This window comes from Zingiber officinale, chromosome 1B (assembly GCF_018446385.1).
Source record: "Zingiber officinale cultivar Zhangliang chromosome 1B, Zo_v1.1, whole genome shotgun sequence".
NCBI classification, from domain to species: Eukaryota; Viridiplantae; Streptophyta; class Magnoliopsida; order Zingiberales; family Zingiberaceae; genus Zingiber; species Zingiber officinale.
Genome location: NC_055986.1, coordinates 19,553,968 through 19,579,888, shown reverse-complemented (window position 1 = coordinate 19,579,888; position 25,921 = coordinate 19,553,968). Strand labels below are relative to the sequence as shown.

The 25,921-nt window shown below is 41.7% G+C and overlaps 1 protein-coding gene and 1 long non-coding RNA gene across 7 annotated transcripts; both read left to right on the top strand.

Moving 5' to 3' along the window:
- Nucleotides 1-227: 227 nt before the first annotated feature.
- Nucleotides 228-1,889, top strand: LOC122031286 (pectate lyase-like). The gene is made up of 5 exons (XM_042590441.1): nt 228-421; nt 498-1,140; nt 1,223-1,326; nt 1,431-1,569; nt 1,662-1,889. Exons 1-5 carry the CDS (start codon nt 228-230, stop codon nt 1,881-1,883), a joined length of 1,302 nt encoding a protein of 433 aa, XP_042446375.1. The 3' UTR covers nt 1,884-1,889.
- Nucleotides 1,890-18,851: 16,962 nt separating this feature from the next.
- Nucleotides 18,852-22,756, top strand: LOC122052107. Of its 6 annotated transcripts, none has more exons than XR_006131869.1 (5): nt 18,860-19,076; nt 19,221-19,318; nt 19,415-19,545; nt 20,983-21,086; nt 21,919-22,756. It is a non-coding gene; the product is annotated as an uncharacterized LOC122052107 (long non-coding RNA). The 6 variants fall into 6 exon arrangements; XR_006131871.1 differs by having other exon boundaries at nt 21,681-22,756; XR_006131863.1 differs by having other exon boundaries at nt 18,852-19,076; nt 19,221-19,545.
- Nucleotides 22,757-25,921: the final 3,165 nt, after the last annotated feature.

Genomic DNA, 25,921 nt, shown 5'->3' with positions numbered 1-25,921 from the left:
GAGACTCTATGCCCTGTGGCGCTCCTCTGATCTCGCGCTCTCCTCGCCAACGAACTCTTTAATTTAAACCCCCTCTCCACTCAGATATATAAAGACACCCTCTCTAAATTGAGCAACACCACCAATTCTCACCCACAGCTTTCCTCGGCGATTGGAAGTACACAGCCAACAAAGGATCAAATTATATTGTTCGATCGGTGCGTGGATGTCAAGTTAAGACATACAAAATGGAGCTTTATGTTAAATTCTTCTCTTTCTCTCTGCTTGTCCTCGCCTCTGCTGCTCTGTCCTACGCCCACATCGCCGTCTTCGACGACTACTGGGCGAAGCGCGCCGCTGAGGCTCGCAACAATACGCTGAACGCCTACGTCTCCGATCCGGGGACCGTCGTCAACAATTTCAATGCGGGCTCAGCCAATCTGTGAGCCACTATTTTATATAAATGACCAATTTAGATTAACTGAATTGTGACGTTAAATTTGCTGGCCAAACCGCAGCAGCACGAGGAGAAGCCTCCGGGGCAAAGGCAAGAGCGACGGCCCGTGCCTCGCGACGAACCCCATCGACCGATGCTGGCGGTGCCGCGATGATTGGGCGAGCGACCGCAAGCGTTTGGCGCGGTGCGCGAAGGGGTTCGGGCGCACCGCCTTGGGCGGCGTCCAAGGGCAGATCTACGTGGTGACCGACCCCTCCGACGACGACCTCTTGGACCCGCGCCCGGGGACGCTCCGGTACGGCGTCACCCGCGACGCGCCGCTGTGGATCATCTTCGCCCGCGACATGGTCATCCGCCTGCAGCAGGAGCTGATGATCAACAACTACAAGACGATCGACGGGCGGGGAGCCAACGTGCACATCGCCTACGGCGCCAGCCTCACCATCCAGTTCGTGCAGCACGTGATCGTCCACAACCTGCACATCCACGACATCAAATCCGGGTCCGGCGGTAACATCCGCGACTCCGAGCAGCACTGGGGCATCCGCACCCGCAGCGACGGCGACGGCATCAGCATCTTCGGCGCCTCCAACATATGGGTCGATCACATCTCCATGTTCAACTGCGCCGACGGTCTCATCGACGCCATCGAGGCCTCCACCGCCATCACCATCTCCAACTGCCATCTTACCCGCCACAATGACGTATCCACATTTCACTCGATAATGTTGGTCTTCTATATAGGGGGGAAAACAAAACTACATAATTTGTATGTAAAAATTTTAGGTGATCTTGTTGGGCGCCAGCGACGCGAATTCAGAGGATGTGAAGATGCAGGTGACGATTGCGTACAACCATTTCGGGCAAGGCCTTGTGCAGAGGATGCCAAGGTCAGGAATTAGTCGGAATAAATAATCCTGAAATTATTTCAGGGATTTGTTGTCGCACTAGTGATTAATTAACGCTAACTAATCAATCAACGAACTGAATGTAGGTGCCGATGGGGATTCGTCCACGTAGTGAACAACGACTACACGCATTGGCTGATGTACGCCATCGGCGGCAGCATGCACCCCACCATCATCTGCCAAGGCAACAGATATCTCGGCCCACCAAATCAAGCCGCCAAAGAGGTGAGGTGATTAATTAACTAATTAATCAATCCATATTAAATGGTTAATCTGAGAAATTATTAATAAGAGGTTGATATACATATGCACGGCAGGTGACGCACAGGGAATACGCGGAGGAATCCGTGTGGAAGAACTGGAACTGGACGTCGGAGAGGGACCTGCAAATGAACGGGGCCTTCTTCGTTCAGTCGGGCCGCGATACCACCGGTGGCTTCTCCAGGCAACTACTCATCAAGGCGAAGCCTGGGACGGCGGTCGGACGCCTCACTCGCTTCTCCGGTGCTCTCAACTGCCGCCCTAATCGCCCCTGCTGATCGACGTCGACGCTTGCATCAAATGCGAAGTTTGCTATTGTGATGGAGGAGGAAGAGCGCGGATGAGAAGGGATGGGAATGAGATGGATTTCCTTTTCTAAAAAATTTCTCAAATCCTGTCTCTTATCTTGTGTATGCTGTGGCTTCACAAGGCGAATCTACTTAATTGACAGTCATTTTATTTGTTGGGATTTCTATTTTTCTTCTTTATATAGAAGCATTGCACTTCAGCCCACGTCGGTCGCCATTGCCATGCACCACGTCGTTTTGACCAATGAGGCTCATTTTTCCTTAATTATCCAATGATACACTCCCACGTAAGATGTCTGACGTTTCTCCCCTCCGCTTCCCGTCCCGCGTCATGAGCGAGTCGTCTCTCCACCAGCGCAAATAGTCGCGACCTGACTATTCTGTGCTTTCGTTTTCCTTGTTGGAAAACAATGATGGGAGAAAGGAAATTTTGGAAGAGGAGGAGAATTTGACGTGGAAGATGAGGAAAATAAAAATAAAATTTTTTATTTATTTTATTTATGAAAAAGGTATATATTTATAGATTTATTGGATAAGTACTAATACTCTAGACTTTTTTAAAATTCTATTTTCACGAGACTCTTATCCTTATTATGACACTTCATCAAATTCTATCCTATCACAAACTTTTATCAATAATAATTGTCACCTTATCATTCTATTTTTATAAACTTTTATCTCTAAAAAATAAAATTTAATTCTCAACGCCTCATCTTAAATTTGATTTTGTGACTCCAAGTAAATATCACATTTAATGAAGTCTTCAAATTTGAGTGCCTTTGTAAAGATGTTAGCAACTTGATCTTTAGTCTTCATATAGACTAGTTTCACATCTTTGGTTTTCACATGTTCGTAAATAAAATGAAAGCGAACATCAATATACTTACTTCTTTGATGATATACAAGATTATTCCCAAAAACAATTGCCGATTTGTTATCAATGCAAATTTGAGTTACTTCATTTTGTTCAAATTTTATTTCCTTTAGCAAACTTCTTAGTCATATAACATGACTAACACATGAGGATGCCGCAATGTACTTTGCTTCACAAGTGGAAAGAGTAACAATAAGTTGTTTTTTTAACATCCAAGAAAATGTTGTATCTTCAACGAAGAATGCAAAGCTGGAAGTGTTTTTCCGGTCATCACAGTCTCCACTCTAATCGCTATCTGAATATCCAACAAGTTGAGAATTGTTAGAGTGAGAATAAAAAAAATCGTGATTCAGAGTATCTTAGACATAACAAAGGATTCACTTGGCTGCCTTCCAATGAGTCTCTTTAGGCTCCTCCATGAATCTACTTACAAGACCGACTCCATATAATATATTCGGTCGAGTGCAAGTTAAGTACCGCAAGCTTCCCACCAAGCTTTTGAAACGTGTGGGATCAACCGTCTTTCCTTCGTCACTTTTGGATAGCTCATAGCTTGTTCCGCAGTCCATCGATGTGTTAATTGAATTACAATCATCCATTCTAAATCTCTTGAGGATCTCCTTTGCATATTGTTCTTTAGTCAAAAATATGTCATCAACTCCTTGTTTCACCTCCAAGCCAAGAAAGTAGGATATAAGTCCCATATCGGTCATATCAAATGCTTTTGCCATAGCTTCCTTGAAAAGTTTTATCATTTGAGGTGAACTTCCTGTCAAGATTATATCATCTACATATAATGATACCAATAAGATGTTCTCATTATTTGCTCTAACATAAAGAGCATGCTTATAAGGGCATTGCATAAAGCCATTTTCTTTGAAGTATGCATCAATTCTTGAATTCCATACTCTCGGTGCTTGCTTCAAGCCATAGAGAGCTTTCTTCAATTTCAACACCTTTCTTTTTTGCCCTCTCTTGATGTAGTCAGCCGGTTGTTCAACATAGACTTCTTCTTCTAAGTAGCCATTAAGAAATATCGATTTAACATCAAACTGAAATATTTGCCACTTTAGTTGAGCGACTAAAGAGATTATCAACCTTATAGTCTCCATTCGGGCAATGGGAGCAAATACTTCTTCGTAGTCAATGATAACCTTTTGTTTGTAGCTTTTTTCCACAAGTCACTCTTTGTACTTTTCTATTTCTCCTTGAGCATTTTTCTTCACTTTATAAACCCACTTCATGCCAATGAGTTTGTGGCCATCGGGCAAAGTAATAAGATGCCAAGTTTCATTCTTCTCAATTGCCTTCATCTCTTCATCCATGACTTTCTTCCATTTGCAATCTTTAATAGCTTCTTCAAAAGATACAATCTCTTCATTAGTATAAAGACAAATGAGATTAAGTGGAGTTGTCACCTCATATAATTCTTGAAGACTCCTTATCTTTTGTGGTGGAGGATTTTCTTCATCCAAGGATGATAAAGAAGTAGGCGACGGTGGTGGAGTTGATTCTTTCTCCTTCACTTGTTCTTCTTCTTGAATCATCACTATATTAGTGCTTCAATTGCAAGCACCATCTTCTTGAAATTCAACACCTCTACTTATGATAATTATTATGTTCACTGGATTATAGAGTCTGTAAGCCTTCGATTTTACATCATAGCCAATGAAAATGCAAAGTAAGCTTTTGTCATTAAGCTTCGTTCTTCATTGATCCGGAATGTGTGCATAGACAATACACCCGAAAATCTTCAAATGAGATACACATGGCTTGTATCCTGTCCATGCTTCTTGAGGTGTAATTCCTTCTAGATTCCTTGTAGGAGATCTATTTAGCAAATATATAGCACAGTTTACGACTTCAGCCTAAAATTCTTTAGGTACTTCTTTCGTTTTTAGCATACTTTGAACTATGTCAAGAATAGTTCGGTTCTTCCTTTCAGCAACTCCATTTTGTTGAGGGGAGTAAGGTGTGGTTAAAGGCCTTCAGATGCCATGATTTTTGTAGAATTTTTCAAATTCTTTTGAGGTGAATTCACCACCACGATCTGACCGCATTGCCTTGATAGTATAGCCGGATTGATTTTCTACCAATCCTTTGAATTCCTTGGACTTCTCAAAAGCATTGTCTTTATTCTTCAAAAGATAGACCTAAGTTTTCCTGCTAAAATCATCAATAAAGGTTAGAAAATATCGATGACCTCCAAAGGAGGTCAGAGTGAATCGAGTGATTGACCCACATATGTCTGTATGAATGAGTTCAAGAGACTTCTTAGCTCGATTGCGCGATTCATTTGGAAAACTTGCTTTAGGGTGTTTGCCAAGACCACACCTTTCACATATATAATCTTGGGTATTAATATGAGAAAAATCATTCACCATTCCTTTGCTTGAGAGAAGCTTTAGAGTTCTGAAATTTATATGCTCGTACCTCATGTGCCATAGCCATGTACTATTCTTTATGCATGCACTTAAACATTTTGCCGTAACATGCTTAATATTGAGAGAAAACATCCTATTTTTATACATAGGAATATGAGCAATAAGTTTGCTTTGCTTTCTTAAACGAAGACTACCATATTTTAATTGCATATTAAAACCTTTCTCAAGCAATTATCCAAGACTAATAATATTAGTTTTCATGTTGGGCACATAATAAACATTAGTGATGTATGTGTGAGCACCATCTTTAAGTTTGATGAGAATCTTACCAACGCCTAGCTCTTACTTAGATTTTGGATGCATCTCCAAACGAGACTTGTCCATTCACCATTTCATCTAACTCAGTAAACATATCTTTATGCTCGCACATATGATTGCTTGCCCCGGGGTCTAACTACCATAAATTCTTGTTTGTGGAATCTCCATCCTTTCTTGCTAGCAAAACTATATCATTGTCATTGCCTTCTTTTGATGCGTAATTAGCATTCCCTTACACATTGTTTGAGCGGTATTCCGATACAAAATGTCCAAATTTGTTGCAAGTATAACATCTTACATTTCTTTTGTCATATCTTTGGTCTCTACCTTTATTGTCGTCTTTACTGTTGAAGCAATCTGGGTACCCTAGGTTTTGATGTTTGGGTAAAAGTTTAAGTTAGGTTTATTGTTGTATTTGATATGCATTGTGAGTGTGTAGGATACAGGTACAACAAGGAAAGTCCAAGGGTGAGTCTTGGCGGTGTAAGTCCAAGCATGTAGTCTTGGCAACGTAAGTCCAAGTGTGATCTTGGCAAAGGAGGAAAGTCCAAGGATGAGTCTTGGCGGTGTAAGTCCAAGCATGTAGTCTTGGCAACGTAAGTCCAAGTGTGACTTGGCAATGGATGAAGTTCCGGAGGCACGACCTCTTGGCAAAGAAAGACCCGACAACAATGACAAGGCCGATGGAAGCTCCAGAAGGCAAGGCGTGAAGGATGGGAAGACATCCGAGGGACGCAAGGCTGATGGAGGAGACTAGAAGGCTAGGTCTAGGTTGGTCGGGCGAGAACGAGTGCTGAGTGAATGTACTCGGGGTAAAATTCCAAAATTAGAGTTTACTGTAGTAGTACTCTAGCGTTGCTGTAGCAGCACTGTACCGTTACTGTAATAGTTGAGCTGCAACGGTCGAATTTCCACGAAGGGCAGTCGACTGCATGTTTTGGCAGTCGACTGGTAGGCGGAGTTTTCTAACCCGTGGCCTATATAACCAAGCATTAGAAGCTTGGTTGAAGTTGATGAAATTAGTGGTGGTTAACCCTAATTAGAGTCTCCAAGTGCCCAAGTGATCTAGCGTGCTTGTACGAGGTTGTGGCGATGTTTCTCCACCCATAAGGAGCTACACGAGCTAGCCGGAGGTTTTCCGGAGAGTCATCTACCGACGGATCGAGATCGTCCACCTTACGGACAGCCGTGGAGTAGGAGCTTCATCTCCAAACCACGTTAAACAACGTGTCATTGGATTTTCTTCTTGTTTATTGTTTTCTAGGATTAGCTTTGCTTTTGTTTGTTAGTATTTTTGTTTCCGCTGTGTACTAACAAACGTAGGAAGCGACGATTTGGGTGAGACGCTATTCACCCTCCCTCTAGGTGAGCTCTTGTTGAACTAATCGCCAAGAGAGCGGCTAGAGGAAGAAGATGGAGTCGGAGGGACCTCTCGGATGGAACATCCGAATCCCACCTCCATATGAGCGCGAGGACTTCGACTATTGGAGGAAGCGCATGGAGATGTGGTTCCAAATGAATTGGAACCAATGGATTGCGTTCGAGGAACCGTTTAAAGCTCCAACAGACAAGAAGGGAAAGCGTCTCCGACGTCGATATTGGACCGATGAGCAAAGGGAGCAATCGGAGACGGACAAGGAGGTAACTAGAATTTTAATTAATTTATTACCTCCTAATGCGATATTGAATGTAGGTGAATACGAGAATGCAAGTGACCTTTGGAAAAAGGTAATTACGCTTCATGAGAGTCCTACACAAATCCAAGAAGAGGAGGAACCCAAGGAGAAGGACTCATTGGTCCAAGAAGAGAAGGACCAATCAAATGTTGACACGAGCTCAACATCCGAGGAGGAGAAGGAAGATGAGGAGGTATCGTCCACATCTTTAAGTGAAGAGGAAGAAGAGCAATCAAAGGAAGAGGAGATCTTGGAAGCTCAACCCTCCACCTCAACTACCAAGAAGAGCACAAAGGATCACATTAAATGCTTTGAGTGTGGTAAGATGGGCCACTACAAGAGTAGGTGTCCTTTGCTCAAGAAGGTAAAGGAGGTAAACCCTAAACTAACTAAAGTTAATTTGGAAACTAATGTGAGTTGTAGGAAGAAGAAGGAGAATAAGCACATTAGGTGCTTTACATGTGGTGAGTGGGGTCACTACCACACAAAGTGCCCAAGGAGAGGAGAGCTCAAGAAATTGGCGCACTTGAAGAAGTGGGAGAAGAAGTGGAGGAAGAATGGAGGCTTATGTCAAGGGGGAGCTCCAAAGGTAAAGGGTAAGGTAAACCCTAATTTGAATTTAAGTTCAAATTCAAATTCCTCTATGCATGTTAAAAATAATATGAATTATTTTCCCATGCATATTTATGGTTTTAGATATAATGATAGGAATAGGGTTAATGTAGGTGATAACCCTAGGAAATCATTTTCAAATGATAGACCTAAAAGGAAACAACCTATCTTGCCTAAGGAGAAGAATGTGGTTGAAAACCTAGGCATTAATCCCAAGAAAGGGAGACATATGCCTAGGAAGGTGGGTAGGTCTAGGGATGCCCAAGGTGGACATGTTGACTTTAGGGTTAGAACCCTAGAATTGAAAAATTAAGCCTTGAAGACAAAGCTTGAGGAAATGGAGAAAATCCTAGAGAGGTTCATTATTGGACCTAAAGGACTTGACATATATTTGGGTGGTCAAAGATCCAAAAATGTCAAATTAGGTCCCTCCAAGACCAAAAGGAGGTCAAGTGCTAAGGTAGCACATGACATTGGTAAGAGATGTATGACCAAAGACAAGGGAGAGTCATCCAAGGCCAATAAGAAGGAATATGCTAGGGTGACATATAATTATGGCAAGGATGGGATGTCCAAGGTTAAGGACAAGAAGAAATTAATCAAAGACAATGTGTCTAAGGTTAAGAAGGTGAGTTTTGTAGGCCAAGTATCACCCGAGGTGCACCGAAGTGGCCTAGCCATATTGGATGAGTCACCAAGGGAGGTGACTAAGGTTAAGATTCTTAAGGTTAGGAAGAGCCTTTGGGACCCATGGTAGATGAGTTATCAAATGTGCCAAGTGGTTAGGAGACGAACTTAAGTCTTTAACATAGTGGGTTGGCACAATTGAGTTGAGTTTTATGCATAGAAATATGAATTGGGTTCATATTGCATGAAAATTAGTTTTTGATGTATAGATGTCATATAAACTAATGCTAGTGATGCATTATGATTTAGTATGGGCAGATACATCAAGAGGAAGCCAAAACTAGGACTTTAGGTCAAAGTTTAATTGAACCATTTAGCTAGTTTTGAATTTTATGTCAATCTTGGGATCTGTGATAGATATATTTTTATATATATTTTTTCCAAGTATATATTGATATAATAGACCTCTCTATAAAATTTGGGGATTTTTGGAGGTCTGTGGAATTTCTGGCACATTTCTGAAGTTGGCCAGAAAAGGTTGATTTTTTCATGAATAGTGTACCAGTCGACTGGTAACACTGTTCACGAGCACAGAATGTTTCTGTAAGCTCGTTTTCATGAGGGCAGTCGACTGATACGGTCTGAAAATATTTTTCAAGCATTAGAAAATGACCAAAAGAGTGGTGAACATGTATGTAATCTTATGGGGGATTAATACATGATGTTTATGGTCATTAGAGGTCAAAGAGTCCAATAATTGAGATATTGTTGGAGCTCTTTTTGATGTATGGCAAAGGGGGAGAAGTTTAGGTTTAAGTGGGAAACTTACATACCTTTGCAAGAAATCCTAGCTCAAGGGGGAGCTTAGGTGAAGGGGGAGTGATTGCTCATTTATTAGCAAAGGGGTAGAAGTTTACATTTGCAAGAAATCCTAGCTCAAGGGGGAGCTTAGGTGAAGGGGGAGCCTAGGATTAGGTTCCATGATTTATGCATGTATAGATTACATATATTTATTTGCATATGTATTGCTATATTGTTTCCCTAACTTAAACGGGTTGCCAAACATCAAAAAGGGGGAGATTGTTTGAGCAATCTGGGTACCCTAGGTTTTGATGTTTGGGTAAAGGTTTAAGTTAGGTTTATTGTTGTATTTGATATGAATTGTAAGTGTGTAGGATACAGGTACAACAAGGAAAGTCCAAGGGTGAGTCTTGGCGGTGTAAGTCCAAGCATGTAGTCTTGGCAACGTAAGTCCAAGTGTGATCTTGGCAAAGGAGGAAAGTCCAAGGATGAGTCTTGGCGGTGTAAGTCCAAGCATGTAGTCTTGGCAACGTAAGTCCAAGTGTGACTTGGCAATGGATGAAGTCCCGGAGGCACGACCTCTTGGCAAAGAAAGACCCGACAACAATGACAAGGCCGATGGAAGCTCCAGAAGGCAAGGCGTGAAGGATGGGAAGGCATCCGAGGGACGCAAGGCTGATGGAGAAGACTAGAAGGCTAGGTCTAGGTTGGTCGGGCGAGAACGAGTGCTGAGTGAATGTACTCGGGGGAAAATTCCAAAATTAGGGTTTACTGTAGCAGTACTGTACCGTTACTGTAGCAGTACTGTAGCAGTCGACCGGTGGTTTCTGTTGGTGCAACATCCCTCAGGTCAAGGTTGACCTGGTTGACCAAGCTGAGTCTTGGTTTGAGTTTAGATGTTTGACAATAAAAAATTGATTGAAGAAGAGTCAAGTAGGTCAAGGTTGACCGGATACTTGACTGGGAAGTCCTAACTGGGATGTTAGGTAGAATGAAAGTCCTGGTGAGTGAAGCCAGGCAGAAGAAAAGTCCTAGTGAGTGAAGCTAGGCAGATTGAAAACCCTAGTGAGTAAAGCTAGGTGAAAGTCCTGGTGAGTGGAGCCAGGTGAAAGCCCTAGTGAGTGAAGCTAGGCAGATGGAAAACCCTAGTGAGTGAAGCTAGGTGAAAGTCCTGGTGAGTGAAGCCAGACAAGGGAAAATCCAGATGGATCAAGGATGATCGGACATCTGGTGTTGGGAAGTCCAAGTAGGTCAAAGGATTGATTGGATACTTGGCACGAGGAAATACAGATAGGTCAAAGGGATTGACCAGACATCTGATGGAAGTCCAAGTAGGTCAAGGGAGTGACCAGATACTTGGCATGAATAGAAAAGTCCAAGTGGGTCAAAGGGATTGACCAGACATTTGGTGGGAAGTCCTAGCAGGTCAAAGGAGTGACCAGATGCTAGGCATGATGTACCAACAGGCCAAGGTTGACCGGATGTTGGTTTGAGAGGCTTGGGACTTGGTTTTGGGTAAAAACCAAGTGCTGGATCGATCAGTGGATCGATCCAGGAGATAGATCGATCCAGGCCTTTCCTAAGCGAACAGAGAGCCTCTGGATCGATCCGTGGATTGATCCAGATGTCCCAATCGATCAGTGGATCGATTGGGACGCGGCTACTTCGCGCGATAAGCGTTGGATCGATCCATGGATCGATCCAGAGCACAGAGGCGCTCTGGATCGATCCGTGGATCGATCCAAAGCCTCCCCGATCGATTGGGAACATTCGAATCGATCGGGATCCGACCGTTGCGTCGGGTTTATAGCCGCAGGCGAACGTTGTCTTCGGCATCTTTTCACCGATTCACTCCAGATCTCTCGCTAGCTCCTCCACAGCACTCACAAAGCTCAGATCACCAGTTCTTGAAGGATCTTGGAAGTTCTCCAAGTCAAGAGGCGGATCAAAGCCAAGAAGAGAAGCTAGGGTTAGGGTTTATACTCATTGTAAGCGTGTAAGCTTGTATTTCTTGTATCCTTTCCCTCTCTTCTTGTATTGAGTCTTGTAGGGCTTCTTCGCCCTTGGTAGTTACCATAAAGGAGAGTTTTATTAGTGGAGGGTGTGTGTGTTGGTGTGGATCCTTGGATTAGTCACCTCTTGTGAGGTGGATACCAAGTAAACTAACCGTGTTAGCGTTGTGTGATTGTTTGTGTATTTTCCGCTGCCATATCTTTGAAGAAACAAGCAACGCCGAGCACCGAGCGAACGCGACGAGCTATTCACCCCCCCCTCTAGCTACTTTTGGTCCTAACAAGTGGTATCAGAGCGAGGCCGCTCTTCACCGGAATCATCGCCGGAAGGGTCAAGCATATCAAGAAAAGCTAGAGGGTGAAGAAGTTGGAGCAAATTCTTCAAGTTCAAGACTTTATCAAGCTCAACTTCAAGATGCAATTTCAAGATGGACTTGGATTTGACACAAGGGTGGCTCCACCGTACACTTCCACAAGTTTCGATTCTTGGAAATCAAGAATCAAAAATTTTCTTATGATGGAGATAGAGCAATGGTTTGCTCTAATGGAAGGCTTCAAGGCTCCAAGAAATTCAAAGGGCACAGTTCTAAAGAAAAGCAAATGGAGCCCGGAGCAAGTCCAAAGGTGCGAGACAAATGACAAAGTGACCAAGCTTTTGGTCAATTTATTGCCAAGCACCATCCTTTGCAAAATTGGAGAATTTGAAGATGCAAAGGAATTATGGAGCAAATTGGCCAAGCTTCATGAAGAGATCCCCTCCACTGTACAAGAACAAGAAGTATCCAGAGAGGGTGACTCTTTGGAGCAAGACCAAGAGGAGGACTCCGAGGTTGAGAGATGCTCAACCTCCGAAGAAGAGGAAATCCAAGAAGCTTCATTCTCAAGGGAATGCAACGAAGGGAACAAGGAGGGAGCATACTCCTTGTTTCATATTCAAGATGATGAAGCCTCCACTTCTAGGATTGAGGGGGAGCAATCCTTGGTGACACCTGATCAAGAAGAAGGAGAAGCTTCTACATCCGGGTCAAGAGACGAAGAGGAGGAAGAAGATTCTACCTCCACAAGTCAAGAAAAATCAAATGGAGGAGAATCAAGGTCCGATCAAGAGGAAGCTTCTACCTCCGGATCCAAAGGAAAAGATGCCACCCCTACAAGCAAAGGTATAAATATTTCAATTAATAATAAAAATCATATTATATGCTTTGAGTGTAGGGAACATGGGCACTACAAGAGCAAGTGCCCTAAACTGGCCAAGAAAAAGGGTCAAGTGGCACAAAAGGGCAAGGTGAAGCCCAAGGAGACCACCCCCGGGACAAAGAAGAGCAAAGAGCACATTGTGTGCTTCTTGTGTCAACAAAAAGGGCATTATCGAAGTCAATGCCTCAAGGGGAAGAAGATGGTCAAGGCTCAAGGAGGCATTAGTCAAGGGGGAGCCTCCAAGGTAAAGAAGAAGGTAACATTTATTGAGCCTACTCCTTTACATTATGGTAAAAAGCATGATAGTTCTAATTTTTATCATTTTAATGCGATTTACCATAAGAATAGGAAGCATGAGGGCTTTAAGGAAAAGTATGTGGCCCTACATGCCAAAACTACCCAACCTAAGGTTAGGAAGGTAGATGGACACTTGGGAAAGAACACTAAGGATAATAGATACAAGCCCAAAAACAAAAATGCTCATGGGTGTAATGAAAAATCAAAATCTAAGGATTTAATGATAGAAAATCAAGTCTTGAGATCAAGACTTGATAAAATGGAAAAGACCCTAAAAAGGATGGAAAATATCCTAAAAGGTCAAAATGAGCATAACCTAGGTTTAGGGGTACAAAAGCCATCAAATGACCATAGATGTTTGGGATACAAACCCAAAGCAAAAAAGGATGTGCCTAGTTATCATAGGGTTCCATATAGCTATGGAACAAACCCTAAGTCTAGAGGTCAAGTCAAAGATACAAGGGAAGATATCCCTAGAAGTATCTTTGCAACCAAAGTGACTAAGACTTCTAAGAAGTTTAAGAAAGTCACTAACAAAGTCACAAGGGAGGCTATCCCTAGTGTTGACCTAGAAAATGTGACCAAGGCTTCTAAGAAGCCCAACAAGGTCACTAGGAAGGTATCTAGGGAAGTTATTCCTAGTGAGTACCTAGAGCATCCAAGGAGCACCAATAGGTGTTGGGTTCCTAGGAGCATTTTCTCTACCCCATAAATGGGTTAGAGAGTGTCAACTCTGATTAGAAGGGTAGTTAACCCAACTTTGAGGAAATTGACACTCAAGGAGCATTTTCAAGGTTTTGTTAACTTTTGAAAATGAAATGGAATTATTATTTACTCCTTGAAAGAGTAAAATGTGCCTAATGGTGGAAGAATTGATTTTAATCTTAAATGACACATATTGGGAAATTCGTAAGAACTACCAAGTTGGGATTTTGGTATGTTCTTAGGAAATTTAAGGGGTTCCGTGCCTTAATTTAAAGGTGCTACTCTTGTGGAAAAATGAAATATGCCAACATTTGAGGAATGCTTATTTTCAATTGGCATGCATTAATCAAGGGAATTAGAAATGCCAATTTAGGCTTTGGCATTTTCATGAAGCACTTTAGGGCAATCTAGGTTTAAGTTGTAAGTTTAGCTAAGATTTTAAGGATACTTAGATAGTTAATCTAGGTATATTTTATTTATGCTAAATCTTGCCATGATTGTTTGCCCATCATATGCCATGACATCATGTCTATTTTTGCATTCATGTTTTATTATGCAAAATCAAAAAATACCATGTCATGACATTCATACATCATGTAGTTATAGGAATCTTTCTTTTGAAAGTTATTTTATTTTGATGTATGTCATAACATTATCATGCATTAGTTTAATTCCTGGTAATTAAGGACAAATGGCATTTAACAACACTTATTAACAAGTGACATCCTAGGTGGATGTCTAATATCTTTAAAATGCCTAGATAGATATGCATGATTCCTAGATTAGGGCAAAAACCAAAATCTACATCTCACAAAGACTATAAGGTGACTTGTATGTGCTTTAGTGCACATTAGATACAAGTAAGATGTTAGGGTGATGAACAAAGCTCAAGATGTTGATTGAGTGCATTCTTTTGAGTTTTTAGGTTCATCAAAACACATAGTTATGTGTTTTCCCATCATTGGGAAAGCTAATGTACAAGTCATATGCATTATGCCCAAGGAACATGATGGGATATTGGTTTTGAAAATATTTTTAAAATGCTTTTGGAAAACCATGGTGAAGGCTATCTTTTGATAGTAATCACCATTGAATAGTTAGACACAAACTTGAAGAAAACGCTAAAGTTTTAGCAAGTTTTCAAGCTTGTGCCAATCTTTGAAAATATGATGTATTTTCATAGAAAACTATTTTTCCATGATTAAGTATGCCCTAAATAATGTCTACACGAAATTTTATGATTTTTGGATTTTTGTAGAATTTTCTAGGGGTTTCTGAAGTTGACTGAAATGGAATTTCAGCAACTATCAGAGCTTCGATCGATCCATGGATCGATTGGAGTGCCTGAATCGATCCGTGGATCGATTCAGAAGGCAAGTCTCCCGCGAGCAGAAGCTCGCTGGATCGATCAGCCGATCGATCCAGGTAGTCTGAATCGATCAGTGGATCGATTCAGAAAGGTTCAATCGATTGGAACCCAACTCCAATCGATCCAAGTTGCTGATTTTGGCTGGGAAGGCTTGATTTCAGCATCTCTGAACCTCTTTGAGTCTAGGTAACCATTCCAAACCCCTAAAATACATTTGTATACATACAAAGGGTGTTTTCATGTGAAAACAAGGATGGATTGGTTAAGGAAGGCTTCATTGAAGTTTAGGTTGAGGTTTGTTTCAAATTTTGAGTATTTGAACCTCAAAACTTCTAAATTTGGGTTTCCTAAAGGTTTAGGGATTCCAAGTCATTGTTGGTGCAATGATTACCACCATGTCTTTAGGGGGAGGGACTCTTTAAAGACATGAAAAATTTATTTTTCATGAACCTTGGAAGGTGGTTAACCTTCTTTAAAGAAAATGCTCATGTATGAGCTTTTGAACTTGAAATGGGGAGTGGATATCTTCATTATTTCAAGTGGGAACTCAAGTGGTTAGAAAATACTCAAGGTTGGGTATTTGTCTACATTGAGGGAGAAGTTAAGGATAAATGAAGGGTATGAGACCTTCATTATCGTGTTGATCACAACGAGTGATGTTGTGAACAACGAGGAACAACTCTTCAGGGGGAGAGTCGTCAACAAATGGATTTGTTGATGTGTACCCAAAATTGGGGCAAGGGTTGATGTGTGCCCAAAAGATGGGTTGATGTGTGCCAATAGGGGGAGAATGAAAGGACCTGTGAATGAGTGTAAGTTAGGCTTTCATTACCTAGAGGGAGTGTGCCCTCTTAGGAGGAGAATGAAGAGCTTAATTTATGTGTTCATCACCTAGTGGCATGAAGATTGAGGCTATAGGATTAGCCTAACTTACATGTGGTATTGTAAGTGTTATTGTGGTATTGTCAAACATCAAAAAAGGGGAGATTGTTGGTGCAACATCCCTCAGGTCAAGGTTGACCTGGTTGACCAAGCTGAGTCTTGGTTTGAGTTTAGATGTTTGACAATAAGAAATTGATTGAAGAAGAGTCAAGTAGGTCAAGGTTGACCGGATACTTGACTGGGAAGTCCTAACTGGGATGTTAGGTAGAATGGAAGTCCTGGTGAGTGAAGCCAGGCAGAAGAAAAGTCCTAGTGAGTGAAGCTAGGTAGATTGAAAACCCTAGTGAGTAAAGCTAGGTGAAAGTCCTGGTGAGTGGAGCCAGGTGAAAGCCCTAGTGAGTGAAGCTAGGCAGATGGAAAACCCTAGTGAGTGAAGCTAGGTGAAAGTCCTGGTGAGTGAAGCCAGGCAAGGGAAAATCCAGATGGATCAAGGATGATCGGACATCTGGTGTTGGGAAGTCCAAGTAGGTCAAAGGATTGACTGGATACTTGGCACGAGGAAATACAGATAGGTCAAAGGGATTGACCAGACATCTGATGGAAGTCCAAGTAGGTCAAGAGAGTGACCAGATACTTGGCATGAATAGAAAAGTCCAAGTGGGTCAAAGGGATTGACCAGACATTTGGTGGGAAGTCCTAGCAGGTCAAAGGAGTGACCAGATGCTAGGCATGATGTACCAACAGGTCAAGGTTGACCGGATGTTGGTTTGAGAGGCTTGGGACTTGGTTTTGGGCAAAAACCAAGTGCTGGATCGATCAGTGGATCGATCCAGGCCTTTCCTAAGCGAACAGAGAGCCTCTGGATCGATCCGTGGATCGATCCAGATGTCCCAATCGATCAGTGGATCGATTGGGACGCGGCTGCTTTGCGCGATAAGCGCTGGATCGATCCATGGATCGATCCAGGCGTTTTTCCCAGAGCACAGAGGCGCTCTGGATCGATCCGTGGATCGATCCAAAGCCTCCCCGATCGATTGGGAACATTCAAATCGATCGGGATCCGACCGTTGCGTCGGGTTTATAGCCGCAGGCGAACGTTGTCTTCGGCATCTCTTCACCGATTCACTCCAGATCTCTCGCCAGCTCCTCCACAGCACTCACAAAGCTTAGATCGCCAGTTCTTGAAGGATCTTGGAAGTTCTCCAAGTCAAGAGGTGGATCAAAGCCAAGAAGAGAAGCTAGGGTTAGGGTTTATACTCATTGTAAGCGTGTAAGCTTGTATTTCTTGTATCCTTTCCCTCTCTTCTTGTATTGAGTCTTGTAGGGCTTCTTCGTCCTTGGTAGTTACCATAAAGGAGAGTTTTATTAGTGGAGGGTGTGTGTGTTGGTGTGGATCCTTGGATTAGTCACCTCTTGTGAGGTGGATACCAAGTAAACCAACCGTGTTAGCGTTGTGTGATTGTTTGTGTATCTTCCGCTGCCATATCTTTGAAGAAACAAGCAACGCCGAGCACCGAGCGAACGCGACGAGCTATTCACCCCCCCTCTAGCTACTTTTGGTCCTAACAGTTTCATCAGTCGACTGGTGCAGTCGGCTGGTAGCGAACAGAGAGTTGGTATCGAGTCGTTGGGCTGCAACGGTCGAATTTCCACGAAGGGCAGTCGACTGCATGTTTTGGCAGTCGACTGGTAGGCGGGGTTTTCTAACCCGTGGCCTATATAACCAAGCATTAGAAGCTTAGTTGAAGTTGACGAAATTAGTGGTGGTTAACCCTAATTAGAGTCTCCAAGTGTCCAAGTGATCTAGCGTGCTTGTACGAGGTTGTGGCGAGGTTTCTCCACCCACAAGGAGCTACACGAGCTAGCCGGAGGTTTTCCGGGGAGTCATCCACCGACGGATCGGGATCGTCCACCTTACGGACAGCCGTGGAGTAGGAGCTTCATCTCTGAACCACGTAAAACAACGTGTCATTGGATTTTCTTCTTGTTTATTGTTTTCTACGGTTAGCTTTGCTTTTGTTTATTAGTATTTTTGTTTCCGCTGTGCACTAACAAGCGTAGAAAGCGACGATTTGGGTGAGACGCTATTCACCCCCCTCTAGCGAACGTCAAGGTCCTAACATTTACTTCTTCCTCGACCTCAAGCAAAGCCCCTGCCACAGCCTCTACCTCGGCCACGTCCACGGAAATCACCATGGCTACCGTCATTTTCTTGCGAACCTTCGGTCTTTGACTCTTCTTTCTGGTCAATAATCGTGAGCTTGGTTTGTAGAGCCTGCTCCATAGGCTCTCTCCGTCTTCTTTGCATTCTTGCTTCATGAGCTTGTAGAGAGCTTAATAGTTCTTGCACCTTCATGTCTTTTACATCTTTTGATTCTTCTATGGCCGCAACTACATAGTCATACCTTGGCTCCAACGATCAGAGAATTTTCTCTATGACGCGACTATCTTCAATGTCATCACCATTTCTTCTTAATTGGTTGACAATAACTAATACTCTTGTAAAGTAGTCTGATATACTTTCGGATTCTTTCATCTCCAACGATTCAAATTCCCTTCTTAGGATTTGAAGGCGAATACTTTTTTGCTCTTTCATCACCTTTGTATGCTACTTGTAGGATCTCCCATGCCTTTTTGGAAGTTGTAGCTTTGACTACTTTCTCAAAAGTAGTTTCATCAAGAGCTTTATAGATAAAGAAAAGAGTTTTCTTATCTTTTCTCTTTTGTTCCGCCATTGCTGTCCTCGGTGCCTCCGTTTGGTCGACTCCTTATTGAGGCACTTTATAGCCTCTTTCAACAATATCCCACAAGCCTTCACTCTCCAGTAAGACACTTAGTTGGATACTCCAATTACTATACTTCAAATCAGCAAGTTGAGGGATAGGAAGCATCGACATGGCTCTGATACCACTTTGTTGGAAAAAAAATTACGGGAGAAGAAAAATTGTGGAAAAAGAGGAGAATCTTTACATGGAAGAGGAGGAGAATAAAAACAAAATGCTCCACTTCATTTATGAAAAGGTACATATTTATAGGTTCATTGGATAAACACTAATAATCTAATTTTTTTTTTAATTCTATCTCCACGAGACTCTTATCCTTATCAAGACACCTCATCAAATTTGATCCTGTTACAAACTCTCATCAATAATTATCACGTCTTTCTGTCTCTCTATCTTCCTAAATTTTTATCATCAACTTTTATGTCTAAAAAAATAAAATTTAATTCTCAACATTCCCGTCCCCTCTCTCTCTCTTCATTCTCCTCACATCGATTGCAAGCGCGCTACGGAGGATATTCCTCCGCCAGAGGATGGAATTTCGCGATGCCGTTTCCGGGCTCGAGCGCATCTTCTTGCGTCGGCATGTGGTCCGCCTACATCTTCCAGGGTGTCCTGTAAGAAATTGTGTGAGCACCTTCACTTCATTCTCGCTTCGCTTCCACTTTTACCTTTCTCTAACTTTTCCATTCCATCCTAAATTGATCCTTTATCTTTGGCACGGACATTTAGGGTTTTGAAAGACGAATCTTCTTTCCTATTTTTCTATGCAGATCGACCAAGCTTTTTGGGCCGAATGGGAAACGATCCGAGCACCTCTCCTTTTTAAACTTGGCGCAGAACGTGCTTTGCCTCGCGTGGTCGTTTATCAGTATGCGCATTGCGGATTTTGCATGTTCTTGTCAATTGAGGGTGATGTGAGATTGTTAATTGGTTCATTTTGATTTGGGAATGACTAATTGCATAGTGATAAAGTTGTGGTCGAGGAGTTCGTCTGGGAGAGCTCCATTACGGAGCTACTGGAGCCCGAGCATCACTAATACCATCAGTTCATCTATGGGAATTGAAGCTTTGAAGTATATCAGTTATCCCGAAGAGGTTAGTCTAGATTGTCCAACGCTTTTGATGTTTTCCTCTTTGTTTGCCGACTACTAATTCATATAGTTAATATCGTGTCTGTTGGCTCGGGTCATTGTACTTTCATTAGTAAAGCTCTAGATTTAGCAATTGCAACTCAATATCTTAGCATTGATAGTCTGAATGCAATAGATAGGAAAACATATAGCTTTTTTTTAACCAATTATATACATGACAGATATATTCTTCATGATGCCTTAAAATTGTTCTTTCTGTAAAAGTATCTATGTGACTACAATGATAACACATCAATTTAGTGTTGGTTGATGAATAAGGTGATCCCTAGCTTCCATAGATTTCCTATTGTGGTGGTGGACATACTTATAAGGTGGTGGTTAGATCTCCTCCTCCTTCCTCCCTCCCTCCAATCCAAGTATTCTAGCACCTCTTTCCTGCTCAAGGGATTGAGTCACATGGATAGCGTAAAGGACATAGTGTTTATTGCATCTTGCTTAAGATATGGCGACCTAAACTTTCTTCCATTCCAATACATAGTTTGAATTTCCTTCACATGGATGCAAGCATGATAAAAAATAAATAATATGTTTTTGCAACATCCTAGTGTGCTTTTTCCGTTGTGATGATCCTAACATTAAGATATGTCACATAAAGTTACTGATATTTTCTTTTAAATGAATTATTTTTGATAAATGGGTCAATTTATATTAACCTATTTATATATTCAGGTCGTGTAATAACTGTGTTTCGAGTCGGGTTGTTTAATAGTCAGCTCTAATTGTTGCTCTAACAGATTAACCAATTAATGCAATTCAAAGATGTACATGGTTCTATCTCCCAAATTAATTTGTTTGGAACTTAGTATGTTTCCAAAGGCAATCATATTTACCAATAACAAATTTTTAATATTTGAACTCTAAACTATCCTAAGAATGTGAGCTTGTGGAAACAAGTTCCTTTTTATGTTACCTGTGTGATTGGGCACAACCGCACATTGACATGATCGCCTCACTTTGTTTCTCCTAGTTCACTTCTCTAGCATCCCTTATTCCCTTGTTTGTATCATGAATGGATAAAAAATTACCCTTCTAAAAATCACTGTTTTTATGCTGCCATATTAAGGACTTCTAAGAGTATTGAGTTTGTTTATAACAGGTATTGGCAAAGTCTACAAAAATGATTCCTGTTGAGTAGAGTGTTTAACCTTATCGATAATAAATATTTTATTTTTTCCTAATTAAGGATACATATTGTTTTTCCATAATGAAAGATTTGATGTTTCTAGTATGGGAGAACTAGTTTAAAGATAACCAACTTGAAAAATTGATTGTTATTTAGAATTCCGTAAGTATTCTATCTGAATGGAGGCTTAACATAAACATAAGCATACTTTTTCTCCAACTGATAATTGCTACTGACAACTATGCCTTGATCTCACAGTTATACTGGTGGGTGTTCGTGTTTATGGAATCAATTATAGTTTTCCAGAATATGTTCTCACTTTCCTTGTTGCCGGAGGGGTATCTTCATTTGCACTTTTGAAGGTTTGGCATTTCCCTTCATACTCTTTTGCATCAAAATCAATTTTTTTTCACGCATGGGGATCCAACTCTTGCAATGGGGATGCATATCCAAATGACTAATTTCTTGGGATAAAAGATGGTGGCTGCATCTAACAATTTTGAATATACATTAGAAATGACTTTTTTTTTATGACTGTCATTCAGTGGCTTCTGAGTGAGTTTGTTATATTCCAAGGACTGGGTTCTTTGTTGTGCCTTGGTATGTGGAATTGATTTCAGACATAAATAATGAACACCTTATTAAAGATCTAACTTCTTTATTTGAGGACCAAAACCTCATGATTGCTCATGTAAGTCATTTTCATCCTCAATGCCAGTCATTTTGGCCTGATGTTCTTGGTATTATCTTGTTCCATGAAATATGGTTAGTAGGGTATGGTCTATGGAAATGGACCATGCCTGGCTGTGTATCTTCTGAACTACCACAGTACATTAGAATCTACATTTTATATTGATATGGTTACATTTTTGTTTATTGAACTTTTCATGCCCTTCACTCTCTGAATACATTTACAATAGCTTTGTTATTAAATTGCTTGATTCGATTGATTACAGACTAGCTCAAAGACCATAAAGAAGCTTGCCCATCCAAATGCTCCACTTGGCTATGGGCTTTGCTTCCTGAATTTAGCATTTGACGGCTTCACAAACGCCATTTCTTAAACAAGATGAAACAAAAATGCTTGTGTACCTTCAAATTTATTTTAGTGCTTTAATCGTACTTGTATCCAAATTTCACAATAATTTATAACTGCATCTATTTGTTTCTCTTTTAATAAAAAACCTTTAATAGGTACCCAAAAACTTCTGCTTGGGAGATCATGCTTGGAATGAACCTTTGGGGAACCATTTACAATGTTATTTACATGTTTGGCTGGCCCCATGCAAGTGATAATGAGGCAGTGAGGTTTTGCCAGGAGCGCCCAGAGGCAGCTTGGGACATCCTTATGTACTGTCTCTGCGGCGCAGTGGGACAAAATTTCATCTTCTTGACCATAAGCCAATTTGGCTCACTTGCTAACACAACCATCGTCACCACCCGGAATTTTGTCAGCATCATTGTATCATCATTGATAAGTGGCAACTCTTTATCAACGAAGCAATGGTCTAGTGTGGTTATGGTCTTCTCAGGTCTTTGATCTTCCTCAAGTGGAGAAAGCTCTAGAGAACAAAGGAGAAGAAGGCTACTTGAAGACCATTTTCTTTCCTTCCCCAGGATTCCTGGTGGCTTTTATTGACTTTATTGGAACTAAACACGGGAAGAGCGCTTTATTCAATTTAGGCAGATCTAAACTCGGTGGGCAATCCAAATTTAAGTGTATGTGACCGATATTTATGTCTTGCTGCTAATAGTATACTTCAGAAATGTATACTATTAGCAGCAAGACATAAATATCGATTATGGCAATCGTACGTTGATTAGACTTAAATTATTAGTCTAAAAAGATAAAATAGTTAATAGATGTGCAAATCAACTTCATCTAGTTGGATAAAATTTAATTGTTATTATTGTTGTAATTAATAGATAGATGTGCAAGTAGTTTAGGTCCCTATGTATAATCTAATCTTGTATATGTAAGACAGTAAATGAATCAAATATTTATGAATAAATTTGATATTTGACTTGGTAAGAACTTATTTACGCTCGTTTAATATACATAAGATCAGCTCGTTAAATTAAACAAGCTTGAACAGCTCGTTAAATTAAACAAACAAATTTAAACATATATGTATTTAGTGATCAACGTTTGTGAATAATTTCTGTGAACAACGCTCCTGAACAATGTTCATAAACTATATTTATTAATACGCTAAATAAATAAAATAAATAAAATAAATAAATAAGTTTAATTAGGATGTTCAATAATTAATTAAACAAGTAAAAGTTTCAAATAAATTTGAATTGAAAGTTTTGTTAGGATCTTGGATGGCTAGAGGGGGGTGAATAGCCTCTTCAAAAGCTAAAACTTAAAGATAAAACTCACACGAGTGGTTAGCGCAGCGGAAAACAAGTTAAGAACAGAATAAGAATAAGAGAAGAAACAAAGCAAACCACAGTGACTCAAGTGTTTACGAGGTTCGGGGATAACTTGCCCCTACTCCTCGGTGTCCGTAAGGTGGACAAGCCGATCTTCGGTAGATCAACCCCGGTGAACACCCGGCTATGAACTTTCTCCTTCTCGGTGGAGTGACCTCTCAACAAAATCTCAACAGGTATGTAGAATATAGCACAAGACTTACTGAGCTTGGTGACTTAGGAGAATGAAAATTAAGCTTACAGTCACGCGAAGGTCAGTGAAACAGAGAGCAAGTCGAGACAGCCGCTTCTCAGCTCCGAGCGTCAAAGCTTTTTCACTGATCGACAGAGAGTGTTTCTTTTTCTTCCCCAAAAGAACTTCTTATTAACCCTCTCTTCAACCAGCCTTTTATGTCTCTGCCATCTCTGCCTTTCGCCCGCAACGGATCCCTGCCAAACTGCAGCAAATCTCTGCATCCAGCCATAGCATCGCCAATCACGCTTCTTTCTCATCTGATCATCTGAGCTCACACCAATGGAATTCTGGTCTTCACTGGTGTCTCTGAGCTCCACCCAATCACCATGAGTTGAGCTGATCGATGCCAGATCACCGCCAGATCGCAGCCACGACTTTGCTGCTTTAACAGGTTTACAGTGGAACATAGCAAAAGTTTCTCTGGTATCCTCTACTAATGAAGCTCAATTTGAAATCAACCAATTGCAAATTACCAGTAACCTGCACCTCAAAATCTTGCAGCAGATGGTTAGAAATATTTAGGCAAAAGCAACTTTGAATCAGAAAGAATCAGAGAAAGTGCATGCAAAACAGACTATAGTATGGATCGGTCTGCAGACCGATCCATACGTTCAAATCTCTTTTTCGATCGTTACTGATCGGTCTGCGGACCGATCAGGAACTAACCTGATCGGTCTCCGGACCGATCAGGCATCAATCTGACTGGTCCCGAGACCGGTCAGTATCGATACAGTAGCATACTGGGTATTCGCAGTATGCTACTGAGTTCTCACTGATCGGTCGGCGGACCGATCAGTAACAACACAGTATGCTACTGAGTGTTTACTGATCGGTCCGTAGACCGATCAGGGCACACTTAGTGTCACTGGATCGGTCTGCCGACCGATCACCCGTGCCACTTGTGCCACTGGATCGGTCATCAGACCGATCCAAGGCTGTGATTTAAGAGGCAAGCTTCCAAGCTTGCTACCCTTAATCCTGACAGTCCAGAGACCGAGCTACCGAGCTCTTCTCCGACTATACATGCCAAGTTTCCATACTTGGACTTCCCAATACCAGATGTCCGATCACCCTTGATCCATCTGGATTTTCCCTTGCCTGGCTTCACTCACGGGACTTTCCAATTGCCCGCTTCATTCACGGGACTTTCCATTGCCTGGCTTCACTCACCAGGACTTTCCATTGCCTGGCTTCACTCACCAGGACTTTTCCAATTGCCTGGCTTCACTCACCAGGACTTTCCAATTGCCTGGCTTCACTCACCAGGACTTTCCAATTGCCTGGCTTCACTCACCAGGACTTTTCCAATTGCCTGGCTTCACTCACCAGGACTTCTCCAATTGCCTGGCTTCACTCACCAGGACTTCTCCAATGCCAAGCTCCTTGCTCGGACTTTTCCCAATCAGATTAATCAGGTCAACCAAGTCAACCCTGATTTGTCTGAGTTAATTCAATATCTGATTGAAACTTAAATCAGTGTCAACATCAAAACAACATCCAGGTCAGACTGTATCAACAATCTCCCCCTTTTTGTTGTTTGACAACACGATTTAAGTTTAGATCAGAAATGCTTTCATATCCATAATTTTAGGGAAATCGGGATCCTCCCCCTAAGACGGATATATCTCAAATATCTTCTCCCCTTTTTTTCATATTGAGTTTACAATTCGTCTCTAAACTTCAAATACTCTCTCCCCCTTTGTCAAACACCGAAAAGGTATATATATATAAAAAAATATGAGGACTGACAAACACCTCCCCCTTAAACCCATATCATAATCCACAAAAAGAAGTAAGATATGATAGAACTCAAGCAATGTCATATACATAGCATGAAAAAGATATCATAGGAGTACAAAACGCATGAAAATAAACATAATGTCTAAAATAGCAACCATCCAGGACAGGCAATCAACATCGTATCTAGAACAAAGTAGCACAATCAACAATCAATCACATAATCAAAATCAACTCGCATCCTCATCATGAGGAGCAGTGTCATCAGCAACAGGATAAGAGAATCCCTGAGGGGGCACGCCGCTGCCTGAAGATGGATCGTCTGTAGAAGGCTGAGGTGGTGGGTGGCTGGCCATCCATCCCATAAACGCCTGATGAGTAGCCAGCTGATGTCTCTGTAGGGTCTCAAAGCGTCGGTCAATGTGGAGACGTAGACCAACGAACTCAGCAGCCACCATCTCCTCGTGGCGATCAAATCGGTCCTCCAACTCCGCGATCTGCCAGCGCAGATCAGGGTCCGCCTCGCCAATGTCAGCAGGAGGAGCAGCTGCAACCTGTCGTGGTAACTCACCTAAAGCTCTCCCATCCTTCCACTGAACCTCCCCATTTCGCCCTATGATTCCAGACTTGGAAAATGCTCGTTTCCCAAGTCGGCAATCCTGCCTGATCATTTTGATTATTCTACCCTTAGAGACATCAACCTGAAGGGTCTCAAGCCAATCAGTAATTATATGCCCATAAGGCATATAAATAGTGAAGCCGCTAGGCTGAGAATATGATATGATC

Excerpts from the sequence above, each read along its gene's own strand:
- LOC122031286 (XM_042590441.1), top strand. The coding sequence starts at position 228 with ATGGAGCTTTATGTTAAATTCTTCTCTTTCTCTCTGCTTGTCCTCGCC. Across the intron at positions 422-497 it reads AATGCGGGCTCAGCCAATCT|CAGCACGAGGAGAAGCCTCC; the intron begins GTGAGCCACTAT and ends GCCAAACCGCAG. Across the intron at positions 1,141-1,222 it reads ATCTTACCCGCCACAATGAC|GTGATCTTGTTGGGCGCCAG; the intron begins GTATCCACATTT and ends TAAAAATTTTAG.